This window comes from Arvicanthis niloticus, chromosome 14 (genome assembly GCF_011762505.2).
Source record: "Arvicanthis niloticus isolate mArvNil1 chromosome 14, mArvNil1.pat.X, whole genome shotgun sequence".
Lineage (NCBI taxonomy): Eukaryota > Metazoa > Chordata > Mammalia > Rodentia > Muridae > Arvicanthis > Arvicanthis niloticus.
Window position 1 is genome coordinate 12,566,599 of NC_047671.1, and position 23,829 is coordinate 12,590,427.

The window sequence follows — 23,829 nt, forward strand, 5'->3', positions numbered from 1 at the left end:
GCTAAAATGGCAACTTGAAATACCAGGAGTCATGGAACGCTTCTATTACAACAAATATACAACCTCTGTTTTGTAATACTTAATAATAAATAGGCTTCTCTTCCACTTCTGAATTAAAATGCTGTTGGCTTCTACACAACCATACTAATTTAGTGAAGTATTCCAGACCTCATGGGAACTACTATATAGTACAGTTCAACAACTTAAGTGCTATTTTACAACCTAACAATTTGAGGATTCTAGTTATCTCAGGCCAGAAAAGGCTGACTATGTTCATACTATATAGATTCTAGGAGTTGCTTCCCTGTTAGACAACAAGCTGCCAACCAAATATCTGCTCCCGGGACCCCAAATGTGTGAATCATCAAGGCCAAAGTTAGAATCCTGGATTCTGTTGCTCTTTCAGTTTCCTTGATAAAATCAACAGGCCAAAACCAGCTAATTCAGAAATTGACCACAGCAGTTTTGTGCACTCAAGCACTCTAGTTCAGCTGATCCAAGAGTCAATCAAAACTTTGAATTCTTCAATAAAATGTTTCAGGTTCATCCTTTCTATCTTCCCCAAATCAGCCATTTATTTCTGAAAGAAGTTTCTATGCACCTCTGACTAAAATAATTCATCAATACTAAGTTGTTACTATTTCCACCCCTTGTCAGTGTTTATACTAAACTTAAACAAAAATCTGGTAAATACATAGCAACTTACAGGCAAAGGAAAGAGTTTCCCATTTACTTTTATACACAAACTATTGGGATAGTTATCTTCTTGAGGGCAACTGGTCTCTGCCAAGCAAAGTCTGTATTCAAAAACAGAAAAGAAAAAAGAAAAAAAGTTAGGGTGCCAAAACATGCTTACATGTTTTAAAGCTCAAATGTGCATAGCAAGTAGGAAAAGATCAAACTCACCTCAGCTGGACTTGGACTGTATAGTCTCTCCTGCCACCTGGCAAAAAATCCCTGTTGGCAAGGGGGTGGGGAAGAGGTAAGAAAGTACAATAAAAATTCACACAACAGGAGTTGAGGACATGACTCAATGGGTAATGATTCCAATCCGAAGCACCCTTGTAAAAGCTAGGTGCTGTTTAACAGTGAGCAACTACACCCCCACCCCAACCAACCCTTGGGCCCTGCAGAGAGCAGGATTGATGGAGACAGGGTAACTCCTGAGTTTTGCTACCCAGACAAACTAACTAGAATAACAACATCCAGGCTCACAGACCCTGTCTCAATGAACAAGGTAAAGACTAGACAGGAAGGTAACCAACACTGTCCTCAGGTCACCAATTCAGCATGTCATTGGTGAGGTCACAGGTGATCGTGTACACACACACAATTTTTTTAAATGTTAAATGACACTAACAAAAAAGAATTATAACCTCCACTCACTAAACTTTTAGTCATTCTTCATGTCAGTTTTGAGATTTTTTCAGTTCACAGGACTGTCAGTGATACAGTATTTGCTTTATACATAACAAATTTAGTTAACATGAAGAGGAGCATTCCAGGTTCCTAAGGAGTTTAATTAATTCTCATGCTTAGTTGTTCTTCACCTTGACTGAACATTCTAATCACTTAAAAGACGTTTTTGTTTAATACAAACTTTCTTCATCAGATAACTCTTATTGGTTTGAGTATAATGTCATAGTTTTTAGAGATGCACAGGTGATTTTTAACATAGAACCTACAATTTCAACATAATATGAGCCATTTCATAACATCTATTCAACTACAGACACAGAACCTTTTATGATTTCTAGGTGTATTTTTTTAGTCTCAAAACGGAGTCTACACTTAAGAAGAACTGTTATTTTTTTTTTTAGATGATTAAACATGCAGAATGTCAGCTCTTGTCCCAGATGTATACAATGAGAATCTGCATTTTAACAAGATCACCAGCAGCTGGAGAGATAAGTCAGTGGTTAACAGTTTGCACTGCTCTTCTGGAGGACCAGAGTTCAATTCCCAGCACCCATCTGAAGATCCAACTCCAGAGGATCCAAAATGCACATGCATGTTATTAACAAAAAGAAGAGAATAGAACAAAACCCGCAACTCCAGATCAAATGGATGCACATTACAATTCAAGAAGCATCTTCCTTGTAGGTATCTTAGGGCTTCTGCTACTACGATCAATCACCACAACCAAAAGCAATTTAGGGAGTAAAGCGTTTCTTTGATTTACATATCCTGAAGCATAGTCCACTGAGGGAAGTGAAGGCAGAAATTGAAACAGGGCAGGAACCTGCGGGCAGGAGCTGATGCAAAGACCAGGGAGGAGTGTCACTAATTAAGAAAATGCTCTACACACTTGTCTACAGCCTGATCGTATGAAGGCATTTTCTTCATTGAAGTCCCCTTCCCTCAGATGACTCTACTTTGTGTCAAATGACCAAACAAAAACAAACAAAAACACCACACCAACCTAGCCAGCACACATGGCAGTGTATGCCTGGAATCCCATCAGATAAAAATGCAAGATCACTCAAGCATTATTCTAAGTGTTGGAGTATACCAGAGAGTATATTACACAGTAGTCCTAACATGAGAAACCTGAAGAAGCAAGTTTACCCTTCACCTTGTTCACTGCTTCACACTCTGTAGTTCCCTGAAAGGCACAGGGGCTCTCTAATCCCAAATTCTATAACCTTTTGCAAATTACTCAACCTTTCTGGATTCAGTTCCTTTATGTGTTAAAGACATAATAAATACATCTACTTCATTGAGTTATTGTGATGATTAAACTGATCACTCAGATGCCTGGGTTTAAGATGTTCTTCCAGGAGCCTACATCCTTCTCAAGCATTTCTTCAAAATATTCCAATATCCCATATACTTCTGACGCTTTCTAAGCAGTTCTTTGATTAAGCCATTCAAACATTAAACTTATCCAAGTCAAACAATTCGGTTTGGCCCCTGGAGCTTCAAAGATACATGATACACAGTATTTTCCATAAAAACTCATGCTAGTAGTAGATACAAACAAAATAAAATGTGACAATTCTTACAAAAAGAAAAAAAAAAAAAAACAGAAATTTAACTTGTCTTAAAAGCTCAAGTCAGTTTCCACAAGCAAAATTAGAACATATGTTTGTACAACAGTAACTCTGTTTAGTGTTCCCCTGAGTGCAGGGATTCTCAACTAGATACACATCAGAACTTTGTTAGGTTGCAGAACAAATTTTGAAAAAAGTCAATCGGTGAGTCCAGAAGACAGAGTGTAGAGCTTCTAGAGAACAGGGCAGAAGCAGCCCTGCAACAGCAATGGGGAGGGTACAAACAACAGGTATGAGAACTAACAAATGACAAGATACAAATTCTACAAAGAAGTCCTACTGAACAGGTTTTTAAGCACAGAAGAAGAAAACAGATTTTAAAGATTACACGGTCACTGGGGAGTGAAGAGATAGCTCAGCAGTTTAGAATGCAGACTCCAGCTTGGTACCCAGAGACCACAGCAAGTGACTTGCTACAACTTTTACATAAGGAATCCATGGCTAGGCGGGAGGTGGTTAGGAACCTATTAGAAATGTGCAGACAAACATAAGGCCTTCACAAGAAACTTAAACATAAACAAACATTGGTGGGTGATTTTAGTAAAAATCTGGTAAGATCTGGGTTTGGAGAGATGGCTCAGCACTGGGTCCTGAGTTCATTTCCCTGCAACTACATGGTAACTCATCAACTATCTGTAATGAGATCTGATGCCCTCTTCTGTGTCTAAAGACTGCTACAGTGTACTCATATACATTTATAAATAAATAGCCGGGCAGTGGTGGCGCACGCCTTTAATCCCAGCACTTGGGGGGCAGAGGCAGGTGGATTTCTGAGTTTGAGGACAGCCTGGTCTACAGAGTGAGTTCCAGGACAGCCAGGACTACACAGAGAAACCCTGTCTCAAAAAAAAAAAAAAAAAAAAAAAAAAAAAAAACCACAAAATAAATAAATAAATAAAAAAGGATCGGGTAAGACCCAATGACTTCTGAGAATAGACGATGCAAATAAATAAGGGTGATTCCAGGATGGAGGTCAGGTTTCAGAAGTGCTCATGAATGGTTGGTGACACTAAGTCAGAGTTAAGGGAAGTATAACAGCTCTAAGTTACCCCATCCAATGGGGCAGCAACTATTATTCCAATTTTACATACAGGTTAAGTAAGAATCAAAGAGACTGAGTTACTTGCTCAGGGACATACATAAGTATGTTAAAAGTAGTATACTTTCCAACTAGAATGTTTCTGAACACTACAAATCTCAAAGGTAGAACTGCACAGTCAAGTTCTACATCTTGAAGTAAGGAAGAAAAGTCAATGATATACAGCAAACAGACATAAGGAGAATAATAGTACGAGGCCTTTGGTTAACAGACTCCAAAGCCATCATTGAAATTTTGAGGCCAGTTTATTTTTCAATTGTATATCTTTGTTACATTGAGTATTGTTTGAACTACAGCATAGTCAGTAAATATATGTTAAGTGAATAATGAATGGAAGGAAAAACAAAACTGGTGTGTTTGAAAAAAAAAACAAGTTCAATTTTAGACATAATCTGTCTTTTTTTTCTCCCCTTCCTTCCCTCCTTCCCCCCACTTCCTACTCTCCAGGATCCCTATGTTCAGGCTGTTCTGGAGATCACCATGGAGACCAGGCTGGCTTCATACAGAGATCCATCTACTGCTGCTGTGATTAAAGGTGTGTACCCCCTCTCCTGACTACCATTTCCATTTGTTTGTTTGAAAAGTCATGTTATGAAGCTAGAAAGATGATTCAGTGATTAAGAACACTGGTTCTTCTTCTTCCAGAGGAAGCATGACAGAGCATACATATGTCATCTTTCCGCTGTAACACTTGCCCCAGGGTACCAGCGCCCTCCTCTGATCTCCCTAGGTACACAATCCATAGCACACTGACATACACATTCAGGTACAACACCCATACACATAAAAGAAGGAAGGAGAATGAAACAAGTTCAAGGCCAGTGTGGACTATACAGTAAGACCCTATCTCAAAAAGGCCAAACACAAAACAAAATAAGAAAATAAAGTGCCATTAAGTAAGATAACAGCAGCAACAACAAGAAGTTTAAGGATTTAGGACCTAATCTGAAAGATAACTAAAATAAGTTAGAACAATTTGAACCATAAAATAAATTCCTATAGCACAAGATTAATTCCACAATTTCTCTATAAATCTACAGTTACACAAATAAATAAATGAAAGGAGGCCAGTTAACAAATTCTTTACAGAAGACTAACCTAAATAAAAACTGGAATGTGCAAGATTACACAGGGTTTGCAGGTTTGCAAGGGTTTAAGGAGATTGCAAGGGTTTAAGGGAAAAAAAATTATTTATACACATACACACACACACACACACACACACACACACACACCCCAAGTCTCATAGTATTTCCCCCCAAGATATTCACTAGCAACAATGGGGAAAGTAGATCAGGGACATTACAATATAACAGACAGATGAGCCAAATGATATGTCAGCATGACCAAAAGTAAAAACAAAAATATTATGTAGTGCACAATATTCTCTGAAAAGAACATATTAACAAGATATTTTGGAGAGACACACATAATCTAATCAAGGTTAAAAAAAAAAAAAAAAACAAAAAAACATCAAGGGCCAGCAAAACAACTTTGTATGTGCTGGCAAGCCTACCACTCTGAAAATGAGCCCAGGGTCCCACATGGTAGAAACAAGCAACCAACTCCTGCAAGTTGTTCTCTGACAGCTACTCTATTTTTTATTTTTAAAGATTGATTGATTGATTTAATGTATTCACCATTCCTCTCTTCAGACACACCAGAAGAGGACATCAGACCCCATTGCAGATGGTTGTAAACCACCATGTGGTTGCTGTGGAATTGAACTCAGGATCTCACTTAACCACTGAGCCATCTCTCCAGGCCCCTGGCAGCCACTCTAAAACAAAGAGTACGAACTGATGTATGAAATGATGGATTTCATGAAGAAACGAAGAAAACAGTTACTAAGTGAAAGAAAACTAAGATAGTTTCACAATTAAATATAATTTGGGACTGGATCCGAAATGAAGTGAATGTCAATTTCTTGGTTTTGATAACTATACAATGCTCATGATGGTTGCTAATATTAAAGGAAACTGAGCAAAGGGCATATGCATTATTTTTTACAACTTTTCTATAAATCAAAATTGCCTTAAAATGAGGTTTTAAAAAGCACAATAAGGGCTGGAAAGATTGGCAGTTAGAGCACCTACTGCTCCTGCAAAGATCCAGGCTGGGTTTCCAGCACCTGTGTTAGACAGCTTATGAGTTCCTAACTCCAGCTCCATGGGATCTGACACCCTCTTCTAGCCTCCTTGGACATGTGTATATGTACACACAGACACATATTCATAAATACAATTTTAAAAACAGTAACAAAGCTGGATGGTGGTGGCACACATGTTTAATCCCAGTGCTCTAGAAGCAAGGCAGAGGCAGGCAGATCTCTTTTGAGTTTGAGATCAGCCAGGCTACAAAGTAAGTTCCATACTTACTACATACACAATAGGAAGGCTACATACATAGAGGAAACCCTATCTCAAAGGAATGAATGAGTGAGAGGGAAGGAGGGAAGGAGGGAGGGATGGAGGGATGGAGGGATGGAGGGAGGGAGGGAGGGAGATTAGTTCAGCTGAATTGTAATTGTCTTATAGATTCAATTAAATTCTTAAAGAAATCCCTAAGTTAAGAGACATGGTTGTCAGGACAGTATCATACTGCATAGCTGGAACGCATTGCAATAGAAAAAAAGTCATGTGTGACACAGCAAATGTGTAAGCCATAAGAAAAGGCTTCAGGAGTAACCAAGCTTAACAACACCTTGATCTTAGAACTATCTAGAATTCTGAAAGTAAGTTTCTGTTTAAGTCACCTAGTCTATTATATTTTGTTATAACTCTATAAGGCAAACACATAACCTTCAAGGAAAAACATATTTGAAACATTCCTCTTACCTTGAAATGCATATCTCTCTAACTTGCTGAGGTGTCAAAGCAAAAATAAAAAACTTCTCTTGAAATCGCTGAATACTGCTTTGAACTGAGGAGGGAAAAAAATGTATTCAGTACCAAAGAAGCACCTGCAATAACAAGTAGTGTTTGCTAAACCCTGAAATGTTCAAGGTTAAATATAATACTCTAAAACTCTAAGATTGTATAAAACTGTATTAATCTACAATCTTGAGTATAGTTATCCAAATGAGCTTAATTTAAATAATCATTCAGTATTATAAAACATGAACTATACTGTGATATCACAATAAAACCATTCAAGATGACATTTCACTTCGGACTACGTCGTAAGTGTCGGAAACATTCCATCACAGCAGTGCCATCTACAAAATGCCTGTTTTCTGGGGACCAGAGACACGGCTCAGGGGCTAACAGCACTGGCAGCTCTTCCAGAGGACCCAGATTCAATAACCAGTACCCACAGGACAGTTCACTACTGTCTGTAACTCCAGTTCCAGGAGTTCTGACACCTTCACACAGATACACAAGCAGGTAAAACACCGATGAATATAAAATAATATAAAATAAAAAATAATAAAATAATATAAAATAAATACAAATTTTAAAACACATGTTCTTAGCATTTTTTATTTTAGCGCTTTATATTTAAGTACTCAGAGAATACAAAAGAAAGTCCAAAAATTTCAGAACTTTAGGTAAATTTGATAAGTAGTAATTATTGCCTATAAGAGATAACCTAGTTATAAAGAATTATCTGGTAAATTTATCCTGCTAAACTATATTATTAAAAACTAAAATGTATTGAAAACATCACAAAGAACTGTAACATATAACTGATGTTCTTCTAATGTTCATTACAGGAATTGTGGCAGAAGCCTATATTCTTCTCTCAAAAGGGTGAAGCAAGAGGACCATGAGTTCAAAACCAGCCTGGACTATATAATGAACTTAATGCTACAGAGATCTTGTTTCAAAAATAAGAGCCTACTGACAGACAGTGAGAGTAGACCATAAAGTACTGCAACATCACTCAAGAGCAAGCAAAAGTAACTCCTATATGTTATTGCTACAATTATCCAAGATCATGAACAAGATGATAGCTAAATGTCTAATATTAAAAGCCCTCTTTGTCAGTCACATCAAATCAAGAAAAATATTAACTCCAAAGCATGGGCACTTTATTGCAAAATGATGCTTCATAGAAATATACTAATTCATATTTTCTCAGACTATCTCTAAAATGAGAAAAAAGGGGGTGTTTAAGATGAAGACCTACACATGAAGCAGTTTTACATTACATGACAATTAATGGAACACAGAACAAAGTCTCTCCCCATCCTCAGCTCCTGCTTGTCCTTTTGTCCTTTCCCCTTGTATGGCTTCCTCGTTCCTTTGTCAATAACTAAGTTCACTCATGACAGTGTAACTATGAAACATAACACAACAGCCCATGCTGTGAGGGGACAAGTGAGCACTAAGTGGTGGGCTACATATGCTCAGCACTAGAAGACTGACACCACACCCTAGACCCAGTCTCTAGCACAAACCAAGCTACCAAGTGAATACAGTGTTTTCCATCTTATTTAATAGCATGAGCACTGTGTTTCTTTAGCCATAAATCTGAATATCTAACACAAGTACAGAGTGCCCCAAAAAGAACAAAGTAAAAATGAGCAACACACACACAAAATAAAATTGACATAAAACTTCTAAAGCTTTCTTTCTCAATTAATGTGGTAATACTTTTCTCTATTTTTTATGACAGTTAAGATATGTGAAAGCTTTCTGAAAACAGAAAATATACAGATATATTTTTAGTTCTGGTAGTCTGCATTTAAGTCCTTGTTAGGAAGGGAGGGAGGGGGGAGAAGGGAAGAGGGGGAGGGAGAAAAATGAGGATCTGAAAAGATGGTTCAGGAGTTCAGAGGGCTTTATGTTCCTACAGTGGACCAAAGTTAAACTTTAACACCTACAACAGATGACTGGCAACCACCTGTAGCTCCAGCTCCAGAAGGTCCAACATCTTTTGACTTTAAAGATACAAACATACACTCAAAAAAATTAAAATCTGGGCCAGGCATGACAGAACACACTTTCAATTGCAGCATTCAGAAGGCAGAAGCAGGCAGATCTCTGTGAGTTCAAGGCAAGCCTGGAAACAGTGCTACCAAGTAAGCCAGGGCTACACAGTAAGACCCTGTCTCAAAAATAATTAAGTAAAATAAATAAAGTATTTCAAGGAAAAAAGCTATAGTCTAATACATACATATTGCCACCTACTTGATAATAATGACTCTAGCTTGGTAAAATATTTAGGTAAAAAGTTGACATTTAACATGCCTTGTTAAATATTCTTAATAAAAATGAGGTCTGTTAAGCCATCCCCTCCATCCTCTGGAAGTATTATATTGACCTTGTAGTAACCTGGCTTCTATTTTGGTCAAGATTCCTCTCTACAAGTTGTACTCAGGTTGGAAGTGGTTTGTAAAGATGCAATGACTAGTATCATTGCAGGCTAGAGAGATGACTTTTCCAAAGGACCTGAGTTAAATTTCCAGCGCCTAAACAGAGGGTCACAACCATCTATAACTCCAATTCCAGGAGACTCAATGGCTTTTTCTGTCCACCATGAACAATAGAGATGAATGTGGTACAAAGACATGAAGACAAGGACTTATATACATAAATTAAACTTCTTTTTTAAAATGTAAAGTTGATTGATAGACTTGTGGCTCAATTTAGCCAACCTGATAATTCATAAAATTTACAGTGTGTGAACTGATTCATTACATTGCATCATCTAAGACTGTGCTTGGTTTCCATCCCCCATCAATCACTGCAATGCCATCTAGGAATACCCTCCTTTTATTCCGTATTACATTGTATCTCTAAATCAAAAGTAAATGGAAGCAAGGGAACAGAGGTGGGAAAGTCCTCCGAAAATTCAAAAAATAAAAAAATTTAAAGTAACCCAGTTCAAAACTGGGCAAACAATTTGTAAAGACTTCTCTCTAAACAATATACATAATGGCTAATGGTCACATGAAAAAGCAATCAATATAATTCATAATTAGGGAACTCCAAGGAAAACTCCAACTCATTATTACTTTATACTCACTAGGTTGACTACTATCCAAAATAAAGCACTATCCACAAAACCAGAACATTTTGGCATGGGTGTGGAAAAAATCTCATATAAAGCTGTGTATTGTTCATAGCAATATAAGATATTGCAGCTATTGTGGTAAACAGTATGATAGTTGCTTAAAAAATAAAAACAATCACTATCTGATCCAACAATTTTCCTTTTGATAAAGAGATATTTACATTCATGTTTACAGAAGCATTATTCATAAGGGCTACAATGTGAAAGCAGCCAAGTATCTAAAAAACAGACACATGGATAAGAAAAAGGCAAAAATACACAGTAATTTTCAGTTTTAAGAAGCAGGGGAAATGATGTGTACTATGCCAAGACAAGTATGGAGGATATTATGTTAACTGTAAAACAAGTCAAATAGAAAAAAGCTGTATTCTGTGATTTCATTTCCATGAGGTACTTAGCAGAGTCAATATCAAGAGACAGAAGATCAAACTGGGATTGCCAGAAGCTAGGAAGAAGAAATGGGAAGCCGGGCAATGGTGGCGCACGCCTTTGATCCCAGCACTTGGGAGGCAAAGGCAGGCGGATTTCTGAGTTTGAGGCCAGCCTGGTCTACAGAGTGAGTTCCAGGACAGCCAGGGCTACACAGAGAAACCCTGTCTCGAAAAAAAAAAAAAAAAAAGAAATGGGGAATTATAGTTTTATAGGCTCAGAGTTTCAGTTTTACAAAATGAAAGGAAACAGAGATAGACTGACAACAGAAATCTGTAGACAGTTTGATGTTACATGCATTTTATGACAGTAAAAATGAAATTGGGGGAAAATAAAAATGTCTCTTAAAATATGAGGAGATGTTAAAGCTTAAAAATTTTACAAAAATGTACAAAGGTTCATTTATATACAATTATATAAATTTTATATTATCAAATTAGTTCAATTTTGATTATTTGGTTAACACCCAATAGATATCATTATATTAATAATCCCCATTGCAAAAGTTAACTGAAGAGGTCAAAGAATTGAGACTTCTTGTATCTGAAAACTAGTGAGTTTAAATCAGAGTTAAGAAGAGGAAGATAGGGCTGGAGAGATGGCTCAGTGGTTAAAAGCACTGGCTGCTCTTCCAGAGGTCCTGAGTTCAATTCTCAGCAACCACATGGTGGCTCACAACCATCTGTAACTGGGTCCAATGCCCTCTTCTGGTGTATCTGTAGAGACAATGTTACTCATATATTTTATATATATGAAAGAAGAGGAAAATAGCTACCCCACAGTCCAATTGCTACAAGTCCTCTACCAAACTTCTGTGTTCTCTGACTTCCACATTGAGTCTGCTACCTAACAAACACCTTCTTCCCTGTCCCTGCTGCCATTCCATTCTAACTGACATCTGCTGACTATCTTCTCTGTCAACTTTCCGTAAGAACAAGTGTGGAGTTAGTCGTTTTCAGCATCCCTCCATCCCCATTCCTCTGCTACTGTGTCCCACATCTGAGTAAGGCAGCTCTAAATTCTGTTCTGCACAGTCCTCCATTAGCAATGGTCTTAGCTCTTTTCCTAGCAAACCTATACTTCTCTATTCAGTTCTTCACTATTTGGTCTTACAATTATACACTACAATTTCAACTTCTATGATTAATTAGAGCTTTCTCTTGACATAAATTCCAATAATCCCAAGTGTACATATTTGACATCCCAAGCTCCGGCAAGTCTCTATAAGAAAATGTAATTGAATTCCTCATTAATTAGGCTGATGTAACATCTGAGCACAATTTATAGTTCTTAATCATAACCACAGTCTCAGTTGTTATGCCCTGCCCCCTTTTCAGTTTCAGGGATTAAATTCAGTTCTAGGCCTCACACATGCTAAGAAAGGCCTGGAACGCTGAGCTAACAACCCAGGACCCTGCCCCAGTTTTGACAGCCTCTCTGAAGTGTCCTGCTATATACCCTAGGCTGACTTTTGAAGTCTCCATACTTCTGCCTCAGCCTCCCAAGTTATATATATGCACACTCTGCCCAGGTTTGTTTTTCTTCTTGTTTCCTATTAATAACACTTAAACTACATTAACATGCTCCCTAAAGCCATCTCATATTTCTTCTAGCTTCCCTACAAATAGAACACATGGCCACCTCCAAATTAATACTCATCTATTATCTGATTTAATTGAATTGTTTGAATTTATTCAAACAACTTAAAACAGTCTACTGTAATGGAGGTAACATGAGTCAGCACATCACTTTATACAGGTTCACTCATACTCAGGAGCTTACCGAGTATCCACCTAATACAAAGGACTTAAGGACATGAAAAGAATAAACCCTATTAACTCTATTATCATTGAGATTAGCAAGGATTACAAAACCAGTAATATAATATTCCTGAGGATGCAGGCAAAACAATATAATTATATGCTGAAGAGTATAAATTGATACAAAGCTGTCAAATGACACCAAATATCAAAATATTACATATTCATGCTCTTTGTTCCAATTTTTCAGCTAGGCATTTATCTTTCAAAAATATGTGCAGTTCTTCAAAAATATAAGTAAAGATGTTCACAGATGGTATGTATATAGGACGGTAGGAATGGTGCCTGACATTTGATATACCAAAATATTCTAAGTGAGTAAAAACTGAAAATGTACATGAGACTACTCATATGGTGCTAAGGTAACAGACCAACTATAATCTGAAAACACGTAATACACTTCCAAAGAACACTAAGATAGACTGTCCTAGTGAGACTCACTGCAACAGAAATAACCCTCTCTAACAGAAAGACCACACAGTGCCCCTGCAACTACAACAGTCTTTTCAAATGAAGAATAGGAAAAAAAAAGGGGGGGGGGCACGAAACATATAGAGATATCTTTGTTTGGAGGCATCTTTGAAGATATCTTTGAAATACCTCTGGCTGAACCAGAAATGGGTTCATGAAAGACCTTCCTGTTGTGTTTCTGATGTTTATCATCTGAGAACATATAAGAAAGTATCTATAAAAAACAGTGACAAGCAAGAATACTGAAGACCCTTCGGCTCTGAGGGCAGTTATAAAACAGGCTATATGCATTCTAGCATTACAATCTCAATTTATGAGCAAAATGCAGATCTCCTTAACTACTCTTTAAGATGAAATGTCTCTAGTTGAGCCTAGTGATGTATCCCTTTAATCCCAGCACCAGAAAGCAGAAGTGCTATGTGTTCAGCCTGGCCTACATAGCATGTTCTAGGACAGCCAGTGATACACACAAAGACCGCTTCAAAACAAAACAACAAAAACAAAAAAATAAAGTGCCAAAAATAAAAATATTAATTTTGTTATTATTTATTTATTTTATTACATTTATATTGGGAAAAAATTTTCACCTGGCAGTAGTGGTGTACACCTTTAATACCAATACTCAGGCAGAGGCAGAGAGAGGCAGAGAGAGAGAGAGGCAGAGAGAGGCAGAGAGGCAGAGGCAGGCAGTTCTCTGTGAGTTCAAGGCCAGCCTGGTCTATAGAGTTGAGTTCCAAGACAGCCAAACAAAACAAAAAATTATTTTCCTTTAGTTTTGCTGAAATTAGTAAAATAAATGCTACAAGGACAGTTAAAGAAAGACAATTTCTATTTCTGAACAAAGCAGTAAGGAAAGAAAATTATGAAGTTTCCAGAATTACCACCTACACTGTTGATGTTAATGAGCAAAGATACATTGCTGATTATCTCTTGGCCCTACCTTACAAGTGGTCAAACATTTCTAAAAAGCCATCCTACTGTAATCAATATCCTATAGACTCTGTTCTATAGACTTCTCTTCTGGACCATATTCCTGAGGGGTCCTCAAATCACACAGGCTTACTGAACTGTGCTAACTAAATAAGTTACTTGATAACTTATTTAGTTAGCACATTATTTAGTTAAATAAATTGATTCATGGTAAGTTCCTGAATCAATTCTAAAAAGAAAAGTTTCAGAATTTTAGTTTCATACCCTGACTGGTTAAACCTGTGGTGTCACATCACAATCATTAATACTAGAGCAAAACTGCTCACACACCGGTCAGGGAGGGATGGAGGAAGGATGCAAAGGAGAAAGATGAGGAAAGAGAGGAGAGCATGAGTGGATTGTGCATGCTCAATAACCTGAAGCCTGCCCACTGAAACCTCATCTTCTAACATGCCCAAATGGTATATACCAAACCTTTAACACATAAACAGTATTCAACATCTAAACTACACATGATTTTGCATTAATTCCCAAGGAAAAAAAAAATATGAGTCACAGAGCTGTGCACTGATATAACCAAAAACCAGAATAAAAAAGAAAAGATAATGTAAATTATTTTTTAAAGGAAGGGAGGGAGGGAGAAGAAAGGGAGAGAGAAAAAATAAATTATCTTAAGCAAATAAATGAAACTTGAAGGGGAAAAAAAAGGTTTAAAAAATGAGCCAGGAAAGGTGGAACACACATTAATGCCAACATTTGTGAGGCACAGGCAAGTGGATGACTGAAATTTTGTAGCTAGTCTTGTCTACACACCAAGCTCTAGGACTTACAGGGCTACACAGTGAGGCCTTGTTTTTGTATTGTTTAAAAAAAAATAAAATAAAAATAAAAGTACACCTATAAAGAAAAATAAATCTTAAGCTTTCTCAATGATTGTTCCTGCTATTATTTTGGTTGATTGGGCTTTTGATTGGTTGGTTTTTCAGGCTTAGGTTTAGAGTTTCTTTGTGTAACACTGTCTGCCTTGGAATTCACTTATGTAAACCAGGCTGGTCTCAAATTCAGAGATCTACCTGCATCTGCCTCCCAAGTGCTGAGATTAAAGGTGGGTGCCACTACCACCAGAATTTTTGTTTTGAGAGTGGGTCTTCAGCAACTCAAGTTGACCTGAGACTTTATAGCCAAGAGTGACTTTGTGTTCCTAATCATCCTTCCTTTACTTAGGAATAATACAAGCATGTGCCAATCATTGTACCCAACTTTCTGTTATGAAGAGTGTTTTAAGTTTGTTTTTATTGAGTGTACATGCAACAGAGAACATGTAGAGATCAGATGATAGCATGCATGCAGGAGGCAGTTCTCTCCATCCATCACCTGGATTATGAATATCAAACTCCTGTCTTCAAGTGCGATAACAACTGTCTTAGACCCACTGAGGCATATTGTCTTTCCCCTTAATATTTATTTCAAAATAAAGTTTAAACAATAAGCAAGTTTTCATATAAAAATTTTAAAAATGAGTTTTTGTGGTTAGATATTATTATTACTACATGTATTTGTATGTACACATCATACACAAACACACACACACAAGTCAGAAAACAATTTGTGCAAATCACACCTCTTCTACCATATAGGTTACCAAGTAGCCATCTTGGCTTGACAACAATCAGGCTATGCAAATCTCATCCCATCTGACAACTTTTTGAGTCAGAACAATATACTGTACCACCTACATATGCACAAAAGAATAAAGATATAATTAAAAATGTAAAGTTTATCAAACACCTTTTGCCATTAGAAAAAATATGCATGAGATATATTTTTAGGATTTACTCTTTAATGACGTGTACGTGCTATGTGGGAGTAGAGCTGGAGCTAAAGGCTCACAGCTTCCCTGACATGGGTGCTGGAAACTCAACTGGGTCTTCTGGGGGGGGGGGGGGAGGGAGGAGGGTGGGTGTGATGTGTGTACACATACAAATAGTAATGATATCTAACCACAAAAACTCCACATTTTAAAATTGTTTATATGAAAACCTTGCTTATTGTTTTAACTTCATTTTGAAATAAATATTAAGGGGAAAGACAATATGCCTCAGTGGGTCAAAGACAGTACTCTTCTCCAAAAGCAGTACTTCTTATTACTCACTGAGTCATCTCTTCAGCTGAGAAGGAAAGTAATTTAAAACTGTATTAAACAAAAGCTGGGACTCTGTAAAACTATCAAAATATGGTAGATATTAAGGCCTAAATTTATTCACAATTCATACAAAAGCAATCTGAGTCCTTAAGACATAAAAAGAATATGGGAGGCAGTTCTAGCCACAGGAATTAAAAGGTAGAAAAATGAAATAAAAGATACACAAATTTGAAGAAAAAAAAAAAAGCTAGCTAGGTGCTGGGATACATACACCTGTAATCTTAGCTCTTGGAGGGTTGAGGCAGAAAAAGAGCCTTCCAGTCTAGCCTGAGCTATACAATAAGACTACGAGAGAGAGAGAGAGAGAGAGAGAGAGAGAGAGAGAGAGAGAGAGAGAGAGAGAGAGAGAGGGGGGGGGGAGGGGGAGGAGAGGGGGAGGAGAGGGGGAAGAGAGGGGGAGGAGAGGGGGAGAGGGGGAGAGGGGGAGAGGGGGAGAGAGGAAGAGGGGGAGAGGAGTTTAAGTAAGTTTTATACTGTTTAGCAGTAATACCTTAAGTTTGTAGTTGTTTTTTTTGGTTTTGTTGTCTTGTTTTGCTTTTGAGAGAGGGTCTTCCTATGTAACCCTTGATGGCCCAGTATTATGTAGTCCAGTTTAGACCCAGATTCTCAGCAACCCTCTTGCCTCAGTTTCCCAAGTACTAGAACTATAGGCATAAGTCCTATAGGCACAAGTCATACCATACATGACTTGTTTTGTTTTGATTTTAAATCATGCACCCACATTCACCTGCCAATGCAGCCAGGAGCACGTAAGTTAGAACACAATGTCAGACATACGTGTGTGTTTGTGTGTTTGTGTGTGTGTGTGTGTGTGTGTGTGTGTGTGTGTGTCACTCGCGCACTAAACTTCCAGGGATTTTCTGTCTCCACTTCCTACCTCCCTGTAAGAACACTGAGTTTACATAGTATGTGTTACACAAGTCTAGGTTTACACGAATTCTAGATATTCAAACTCAGGTCCTCAGGCTTGCCACTTTTTATACATTAAAGCACTTCCCTAGCCCCTTAATTTTTTTGGGGGTTGGAGGTGTTTCTTTTGCTTTTGAAATAAGGACTCAATATGTAATCCAGGTCAGCCTCAAGTTTACTAGGTAGTCCAGGCTGGCCTCCCTATGATAACTTTACTAAGCCCACAGATCTCTTGAATTACTGCACAGCACACTTGGCTAACAATTTCTGACAAGTATTTTAACATTTATCTGTGGGATATGCATGCTGTGGTACATGTGTGCAAGAGCAGAGAATCTGCTCCAGGAACAGGTTCTCCGCTCTCAACATGGGGGTCTTGTAGACTGATTTCAGATTATCAGGTTTGACAACAAACATCTTTATTAGCCTCTGAGCCATCTTGCCAACCCTGGCTTTCAATGTTAAGGTATTAATAACAAATCACTAATCAATAGGTGAAGGTTATTTTATTCACTTCTAAAAATTTTTTAATTAAAAAGTAATTTTTCTTAGTACTTACCTAAACTCGTGGGCTTGATGAGAACATCAAGGACGTCATAGAAGGGCAGGTTTTTTAACTGCACATCGGGATGGACAGGAGGAATGGGAGGAGATGGTTGCTGCATCTCAAACGTGGGCTTAGTGTCTTGAAGCAGCACAGAACCAACAGGAGATGATGGTGAATGAGGTGTAATTGAAGTAGAAGGCAACGAGTGGATTCCAGCCACAGTCAAGTCAGGTTCTACTGGTGATGAACTACCATCCAAACTGAAAACTGATGATTTGATTGTGGATAGATCAGAAAGTCCTTCAAGTGTCCGTGGGTATCGGCGTCTATATAATTCTCGAATTTTAATCTGAACCGCAGGGCTGCAGCCACTCTTCAATAAATGCAACGCCCTCATCAGGAGGTCATGCTTGCGCCCACTTTTATTCCGTCCAGCAAAGCCCAGTAACACTTGTAATTCAGAAACCCTAAAACTAGAAACCATATTCTAAAAAAGGGGGAGGGAAAAAGACAAGTCATCATCAAGCATATTTTTAAAAAACTACTACCTAAAATATATTGTAAAATCAGATTTTTCCTGATAGTAATCAATATTATGTATACCACAACACACAGAACATAATATTCAGAAACTATCTTCTCTTGGAACTTCCATTTGAGTTATTAAATCAAATTTTGCTCTCCTCTTCATTTTAGAAACTAGTCTTGGTTCTTATTAGCCACTTTACTGTCAGATTATGCTCTAATACTAAATCCCTATTTGCTTCTTCACTACGAACTCTTTAACTAATGAAAATATTCTTTTCAAAACTAAGACCTCCCAATATACAACATAGCATGTTACAAAGCTGACACTAATTAAACAAATGAATTGAACTTTTTTCAAGGATTGATTTATTTATTTTTATTGCTATGAGTACACTGTCCACTGTCGCTGTCTTCAGACACCCCAGAAGACGGCATCGGATCCTATTACAGATGGTTGTGAGCCACCATGTGGTTGCTGGGAATTGAACTCAGGTCCTCAGGAAGAGCAGTCAGTGCTCTTAACAACTGAGCCATCTCTCCAGCCCAAGTTGAACTTTTATGTCACATGTTTAACTTCTAGTGCTGCTTAGTAAAATCTACAAAATCCAACTCTAACCCATATCTAAAGCCAATGCATTTTTTTAACCCCAACTCAAGCATTAAGGAACAAAATAATGTTTTAAAGATATTTAAAAATAAGACTAAGAATAAAATAAAACTAAGAATCACATATATCTTGTATTTAACAGCTCAACTTCAAAAATAATAAAGAAAAATATAGTTTAGTATCCAAGTGAGTATAGGAGCTCTACAGAGTAAGGAACATGGTTGTCACTATCGTTACAAATCAAGAGTCTCTCATGCCACTCTTATTGATTTATACTTACTAAGCAGTTCCTGCTCTACATATCTCATTTGCCTAGTCTATAACATCTAGTAAGTTCTTTACAGCACCTGCTGCCTTTTAAGTCTAGCTACCGAGTGATTTCCATTCAATTCTAAACATAAGAAGTAAACAACATACGTGAGATTTACCTATGCCACATGCAGATCATCTGCCAAGAGAAAGAAAGAGATATGGAGTCACCCATCAAAACCTACTCTCAGGAGACCCTCCTCTCCTTGTGACTTGGGGTTTCCCTATTCTATCTCATCAGTTAGGCATGTGGCACCCAGGATTCCTTTCCTCTAAGACTAAAGGTCTTAACTCCAGGGGAAAAAACAGGGAGTAGGGAGACATACTGTATACAAACTAAAAAGAAGATATACAGGCTTAGAAATAAGAATGTGGAATCACGGATTCTGACTTGTACAAGACATCATTTACATTGAAAATTCTGAAGACACCCAGTGGAAAACCTGGGACCCAAAATCTATATACAGGTGAGAGGTCAAACCCTGTCACCAAGACTCAGAACTCTGGGTGTTCTTAGAGATGGTTCAGCAACTAAGAACACTTGACTGTTCTTCCAGAGAATCAAGGTTCAATTCCCAGCATTCATATCAAGCAGCTCATAGATCTCTCTCTCTCTCTCTCTCTCTCTCTCTCTCTCTCTCTCTCTCTCTCGACTTCTGTAAAACACTTGCACTGGCATTCAGGTACACACACACATATCTGTGTAGTTAAAAGTAAGATATTTTAAACAAATGCTTTTTTTTTTTTTTTCCTAAATTCAGTTTTCTAACCAAATTTCAGCCAGGAAATTTCTTTCGAAAGAAAGTATAGTTAAGTCATCAGAATCCTTAAGGAGTAAGGCTAACCTGCTGTGACAACAGGGCAAGAGTGAATTTTGGTTATTTTCCTTCACCAATAGTTGATGTCTGTATCTTTAGTATCATCTTTTAAGCTGTTGTTTTGTTGTTATTCCCAATCCACTCTACTGGCTCCAAAATCTGGCATTCAGTATGTCTTTAACTTCTACTAGCTCTACACAGAAGAATTTCACTGCAAAAAATGTTGGTATGATTCTTAGATGCACGGGGTATCTCAACAGCAAGGTACTTTAAGTCTTATTCACAAGACCATAGCCTCAATTCCCAATGTTTAAAAAAAAAAAAAAAAAAGCAGAGGCAGGTACATTTCTATGAGTTCAAGGCCAGCCTGGTCTATTTAGTGAGTTCCAGGGCTATCTCAACCTTAAAAAACAAACAAACAAAACCAAATAACAAAAATAAAAAACCTACAATGAATTATAAAGTTAAAATTGGGGATACAATAGGAAAATATTCTAATTACATGTAAAAGCAATATACTGTTTTCTTGAAATTGCTTTTTAACCCTTAATTATGCATGAGATAGAAACAAAAAAGTCTGAAATGTAGGTAAAGTCTACTAGGTTAGAAATTGATAAATGTTGCTGACTTCTCCCATCTGTCATGATGTATGTAACAGGGCATGAGAGGCCACTTTGCTAATTACCAGGGAAACTGATAAACTGTATTGTTAAATGCTACCTGTTTTAGTTACTTGTGTATACATACATAATAAAAAAGTTAACAAAGTCAATATATATAGTAAAAAATACAGTAACATCCTAAGATAGTCTGTATGTCAAATTTTACAGATCTCTTAATTCCTAACCACTGTCTGTTTCAGAGGTCATGGAAAGCCTCATTCCTTATAAAAATCATTCCCTATAATTAAACCTACTTACTTGAGGGACTTTAAGTAGATCTCTTGCTCACAATAAAATATTTTAACTCATCTCAGGCCAATAAAAAACAAAATCAAATGTCATCTATTAAAAGAAGTACTAAAGAATATACAATAGAGGCTAGAAAGATGGCTCAATGATTATGAGTACTTTTTGCTCCTGCAGAAAACTCAGTTCAGTTCTCAATAGCCACATGGCAGCTCTCAACTACTTGTAACTCCAGTTCCAGTGGATCTGAGACCTTCTTATGGCTTCCACAGGCAGTGCATGGACATGATACATAAACATACATTCAAACAAAACACTCATACACATAAAGTACAAATGAATTTTTTTTTTTTCCGAGACAGGGTTTCTCTGTGTAGTCCTGGCTGTCCTGGAACTCACTCTGTAAACCAGGCAGGCCTCGAACTCAGAAATCCGCCTGCCTCTGCCTCCCAAGTGCTGGGATTAAAGGCATGTGCAACCACTGCCCGTAAAAATGAACTCTTAAAAAACCAACATACTAGATTTCAAAATCTATAAAACCCACAGTTCTTATTAAAAAAAAATAGTTCAAGAAACAAACAGTATCAAAAGCAACCAAAAGGGAAGAATTAAGGATAAAGCAAAAAAACATTAACTAGAAAGCACAATGAAGTCAAACTTAAAAACAGAAAAAGAAACAAATGCACAATGTTAATATTAATAAAGGCTAGGCACAGTGGCATACACCTTTATCACAGCATTCCAGAGCCTGGAGGATCTCTGTGAGTTCAAGGCCAGCCTAATCTACTTAACAACGTCCAGGAATACATAGAGAAACCTGATCTCCAAAAATAATCAATAATGATTAAAGAAACTGGGCGTGGTGGTACATACCTACTATTTCAGAGATCTATAGAATGAAGCAAAGGATGGCAAGTTTGAGAGCAGTGTGGGATATGAAAATCACTTTCTTGAAGGAGAAGGAGGAAGAAGTGGAAGAGGAAGAGGAGGAAGAGGAAGAAGAAGAGGAGGACACAAAGACTTTTTAAATATAGTGGATCACGTCTGAAACCTCAACATTGAGAAAGCTGAAGCAAGAATATCATCTCAATTCCCAAGGTAAGAATGTTATCCACTGAGTAAGCCCCTTGTATGTACATACATGCACACACAGAGAGAACACAGAGGCAAGCTAGGCATACAGCAATTGCTTACATGCATGCAGTCTGAAAGAGGGAGGAAAAAGATAAAAGTGCTTTCCTAAAAAAAGAAACGTTAAATTATGTCATTTGATTCAGAAGGAGATAGTAATAATTTGTCTCCCACCTCCATCTAAAACCACACTGCACAGACTAGTCAGTTTAGTGAACAAATCCTGCCAAACCTCAAAGGAAATGAAAAAATTCTATTCCCTGGACTGTTCAAGAGAATGTGAAGTTAATATTCAGCACATTTTAGCACACACAGTAATTATCTCATTCTTATAGGAATGGATATATGTCAGAGAGCCTCTGTATTTAAAAAAAAAAAAAAAAAAACATGGGAAAATGTTGAACTATGTAAATTGTTGTTACTCAAAACTTTAGCAAGCGGGGGTTGTTCTGTGAATACAACTTTTTCTGGAGCGACATCCACAGATGTCTACTCACCCCAGACAAGGATCCCATGACACAACAAAAGAGGTGGATGCCTAGTGAAAGGAAGTTAGGTCAGTAGGGTGTGAAGAAGGAGTGCACAGAACCCTGAAGAGACTACTAAAATTGGGGCCACTTCCTTCCAGCAGCTCGCTTTCCCACACATTCCCTGAAATGGTGATCTCCCTCACCCTACGACATAAGAACAATATCAACAAACCACAGACTGAAATCTCTGAAACTCTGAGCCAAAATAAATCTCTAACTTGACTACTTCCACTATTTTATTGCAGCAACAGAAAGCTAACATACAGCTGTAATATAAAGGGAGAAGATCACTGAGAAATCATTAGTATTTGTCTACTGCAGCTATAGTAAAACAAACTGCACCTTTATTCGTAACTGGAAAACAATGTATAAATATTAATACATCACTGTTACTGTGAGAAGTCCTAAATATGTCCCATATAGTTTAATTTAGGAACCTAAGAAGCTTTAACATATTTTAAGTGAATTACTTGGTTAAGATGCTATGCAGGGATGAAGACATTTCTCAGTACAATATCAACAAACCACAGGCTGAAATCTCTGAAACTCTGAGCCAAAATAAATGCTAGTACTAGTACTTTCCTAGTATATATAGGGGAAAAACAATGATCTTATTATTATAGTCAGCACTAAATATGCATGAAATATACAATAAGACAGATACATTCAAATAATTTGTAGAGAGTAAGTAAAGACATAAAAATAATTTCATCATCTTTGAAAAAGCAACAATCTTTCCCTACTTGATTAAGCACATCAAAGTTGTCAGAGATTATTAATCTCCAAACTTTGCTTCAAATCTAAATTTAAATAAATAAAAATATTAGTATGCTTCAAGGTAGAATAAAAATAGTTTTGGTAAAAATACCAATTCAAAACTTTTTAAAAATCCACATTCTTTATAGAGAAACATGGCTCATTATAGGCATTATAGACACTGGTTTAAAACTATACACGATGAACTTATAATATTTTATCATACTAAAACAACAAAGAAATTATAGAAAAGTACTGTGAGGTCTTATAAAAAACACAGAAAAAAAAAATCTAGGTCTCAGCCAGAGTGATATAATCTGAAAATTAGATAAGAATAATTACACTAGATTCAAATATAAAATAAAATTTGCTCATGACACTTAGAACACTCACTGATTTCCTTCAGAAAATGTAATGGTTTCCTTTAGAGTAACCAAACTATTATTCTGAAGTTTATGAAAAAAAAAAAAAAAGCCACTTTTTAAGAAAGATTTACTAGTTTAAGAAGAAAAGCCATAAGGTTTAGATAAATGACAGAAAAGCATCTAATAAAATTTTATTTTACTCAGATAAACTCAATTAGGTATAAAAACGTTGTCAACATGAAAAATGACATCAGAAATCAATAGCAAATATCCTATTAAAGATGAAACACTGGATCAGAAGTCTAACACCCATAAAATGTATACTGTTTTGTCATTAAACATTATTCCGAAGATTCTAGATAACAGAACAAAGCAATAGTCTTTGACGCAGGAGT

General features: G+C 36.9%; 1 protein-coding gene across 20 annotated transcripts in view; it reads right to left on the minus strand.

The window, feature by feature from the left end:
• The window catches only part of Pias2 (protein inhibitor of activated STAT 2), a 78,821-nt gene that overhangs the window by 34,200 nt on the left and 20,792 nt on the right, over positions 1-23,829 (minus strand). For 18 of the 20 annotated variants that reach the window (XM_034517727.2, XM_076912415.1, XM_076912417.1 and 15 more), the window contains 4 exons: positions 17,495-17,969; positions 6,990-7,074; positions 907-957; positions 707-797 (listed from right to left, as the gene is read on the minus strand). In XM_034517727.2, the coding sequence (XP_034373618.1) occupies positions 707-797; positions 907-957; positions 6,990-7,074; positions 17,495-17,969 (702 nt within the window). Of the gene's footprint in view, positions 1-706; positions 798-906; positions 958-6,989; positions 7,075-17,494; positions 17,970-19,034; positions 19,066-23,829 lie in introns of all 20 variants that reach the window. The other 2 variants (XM_076912421.1, XM_076912419.1) reach the window with 2 other exon arrangements.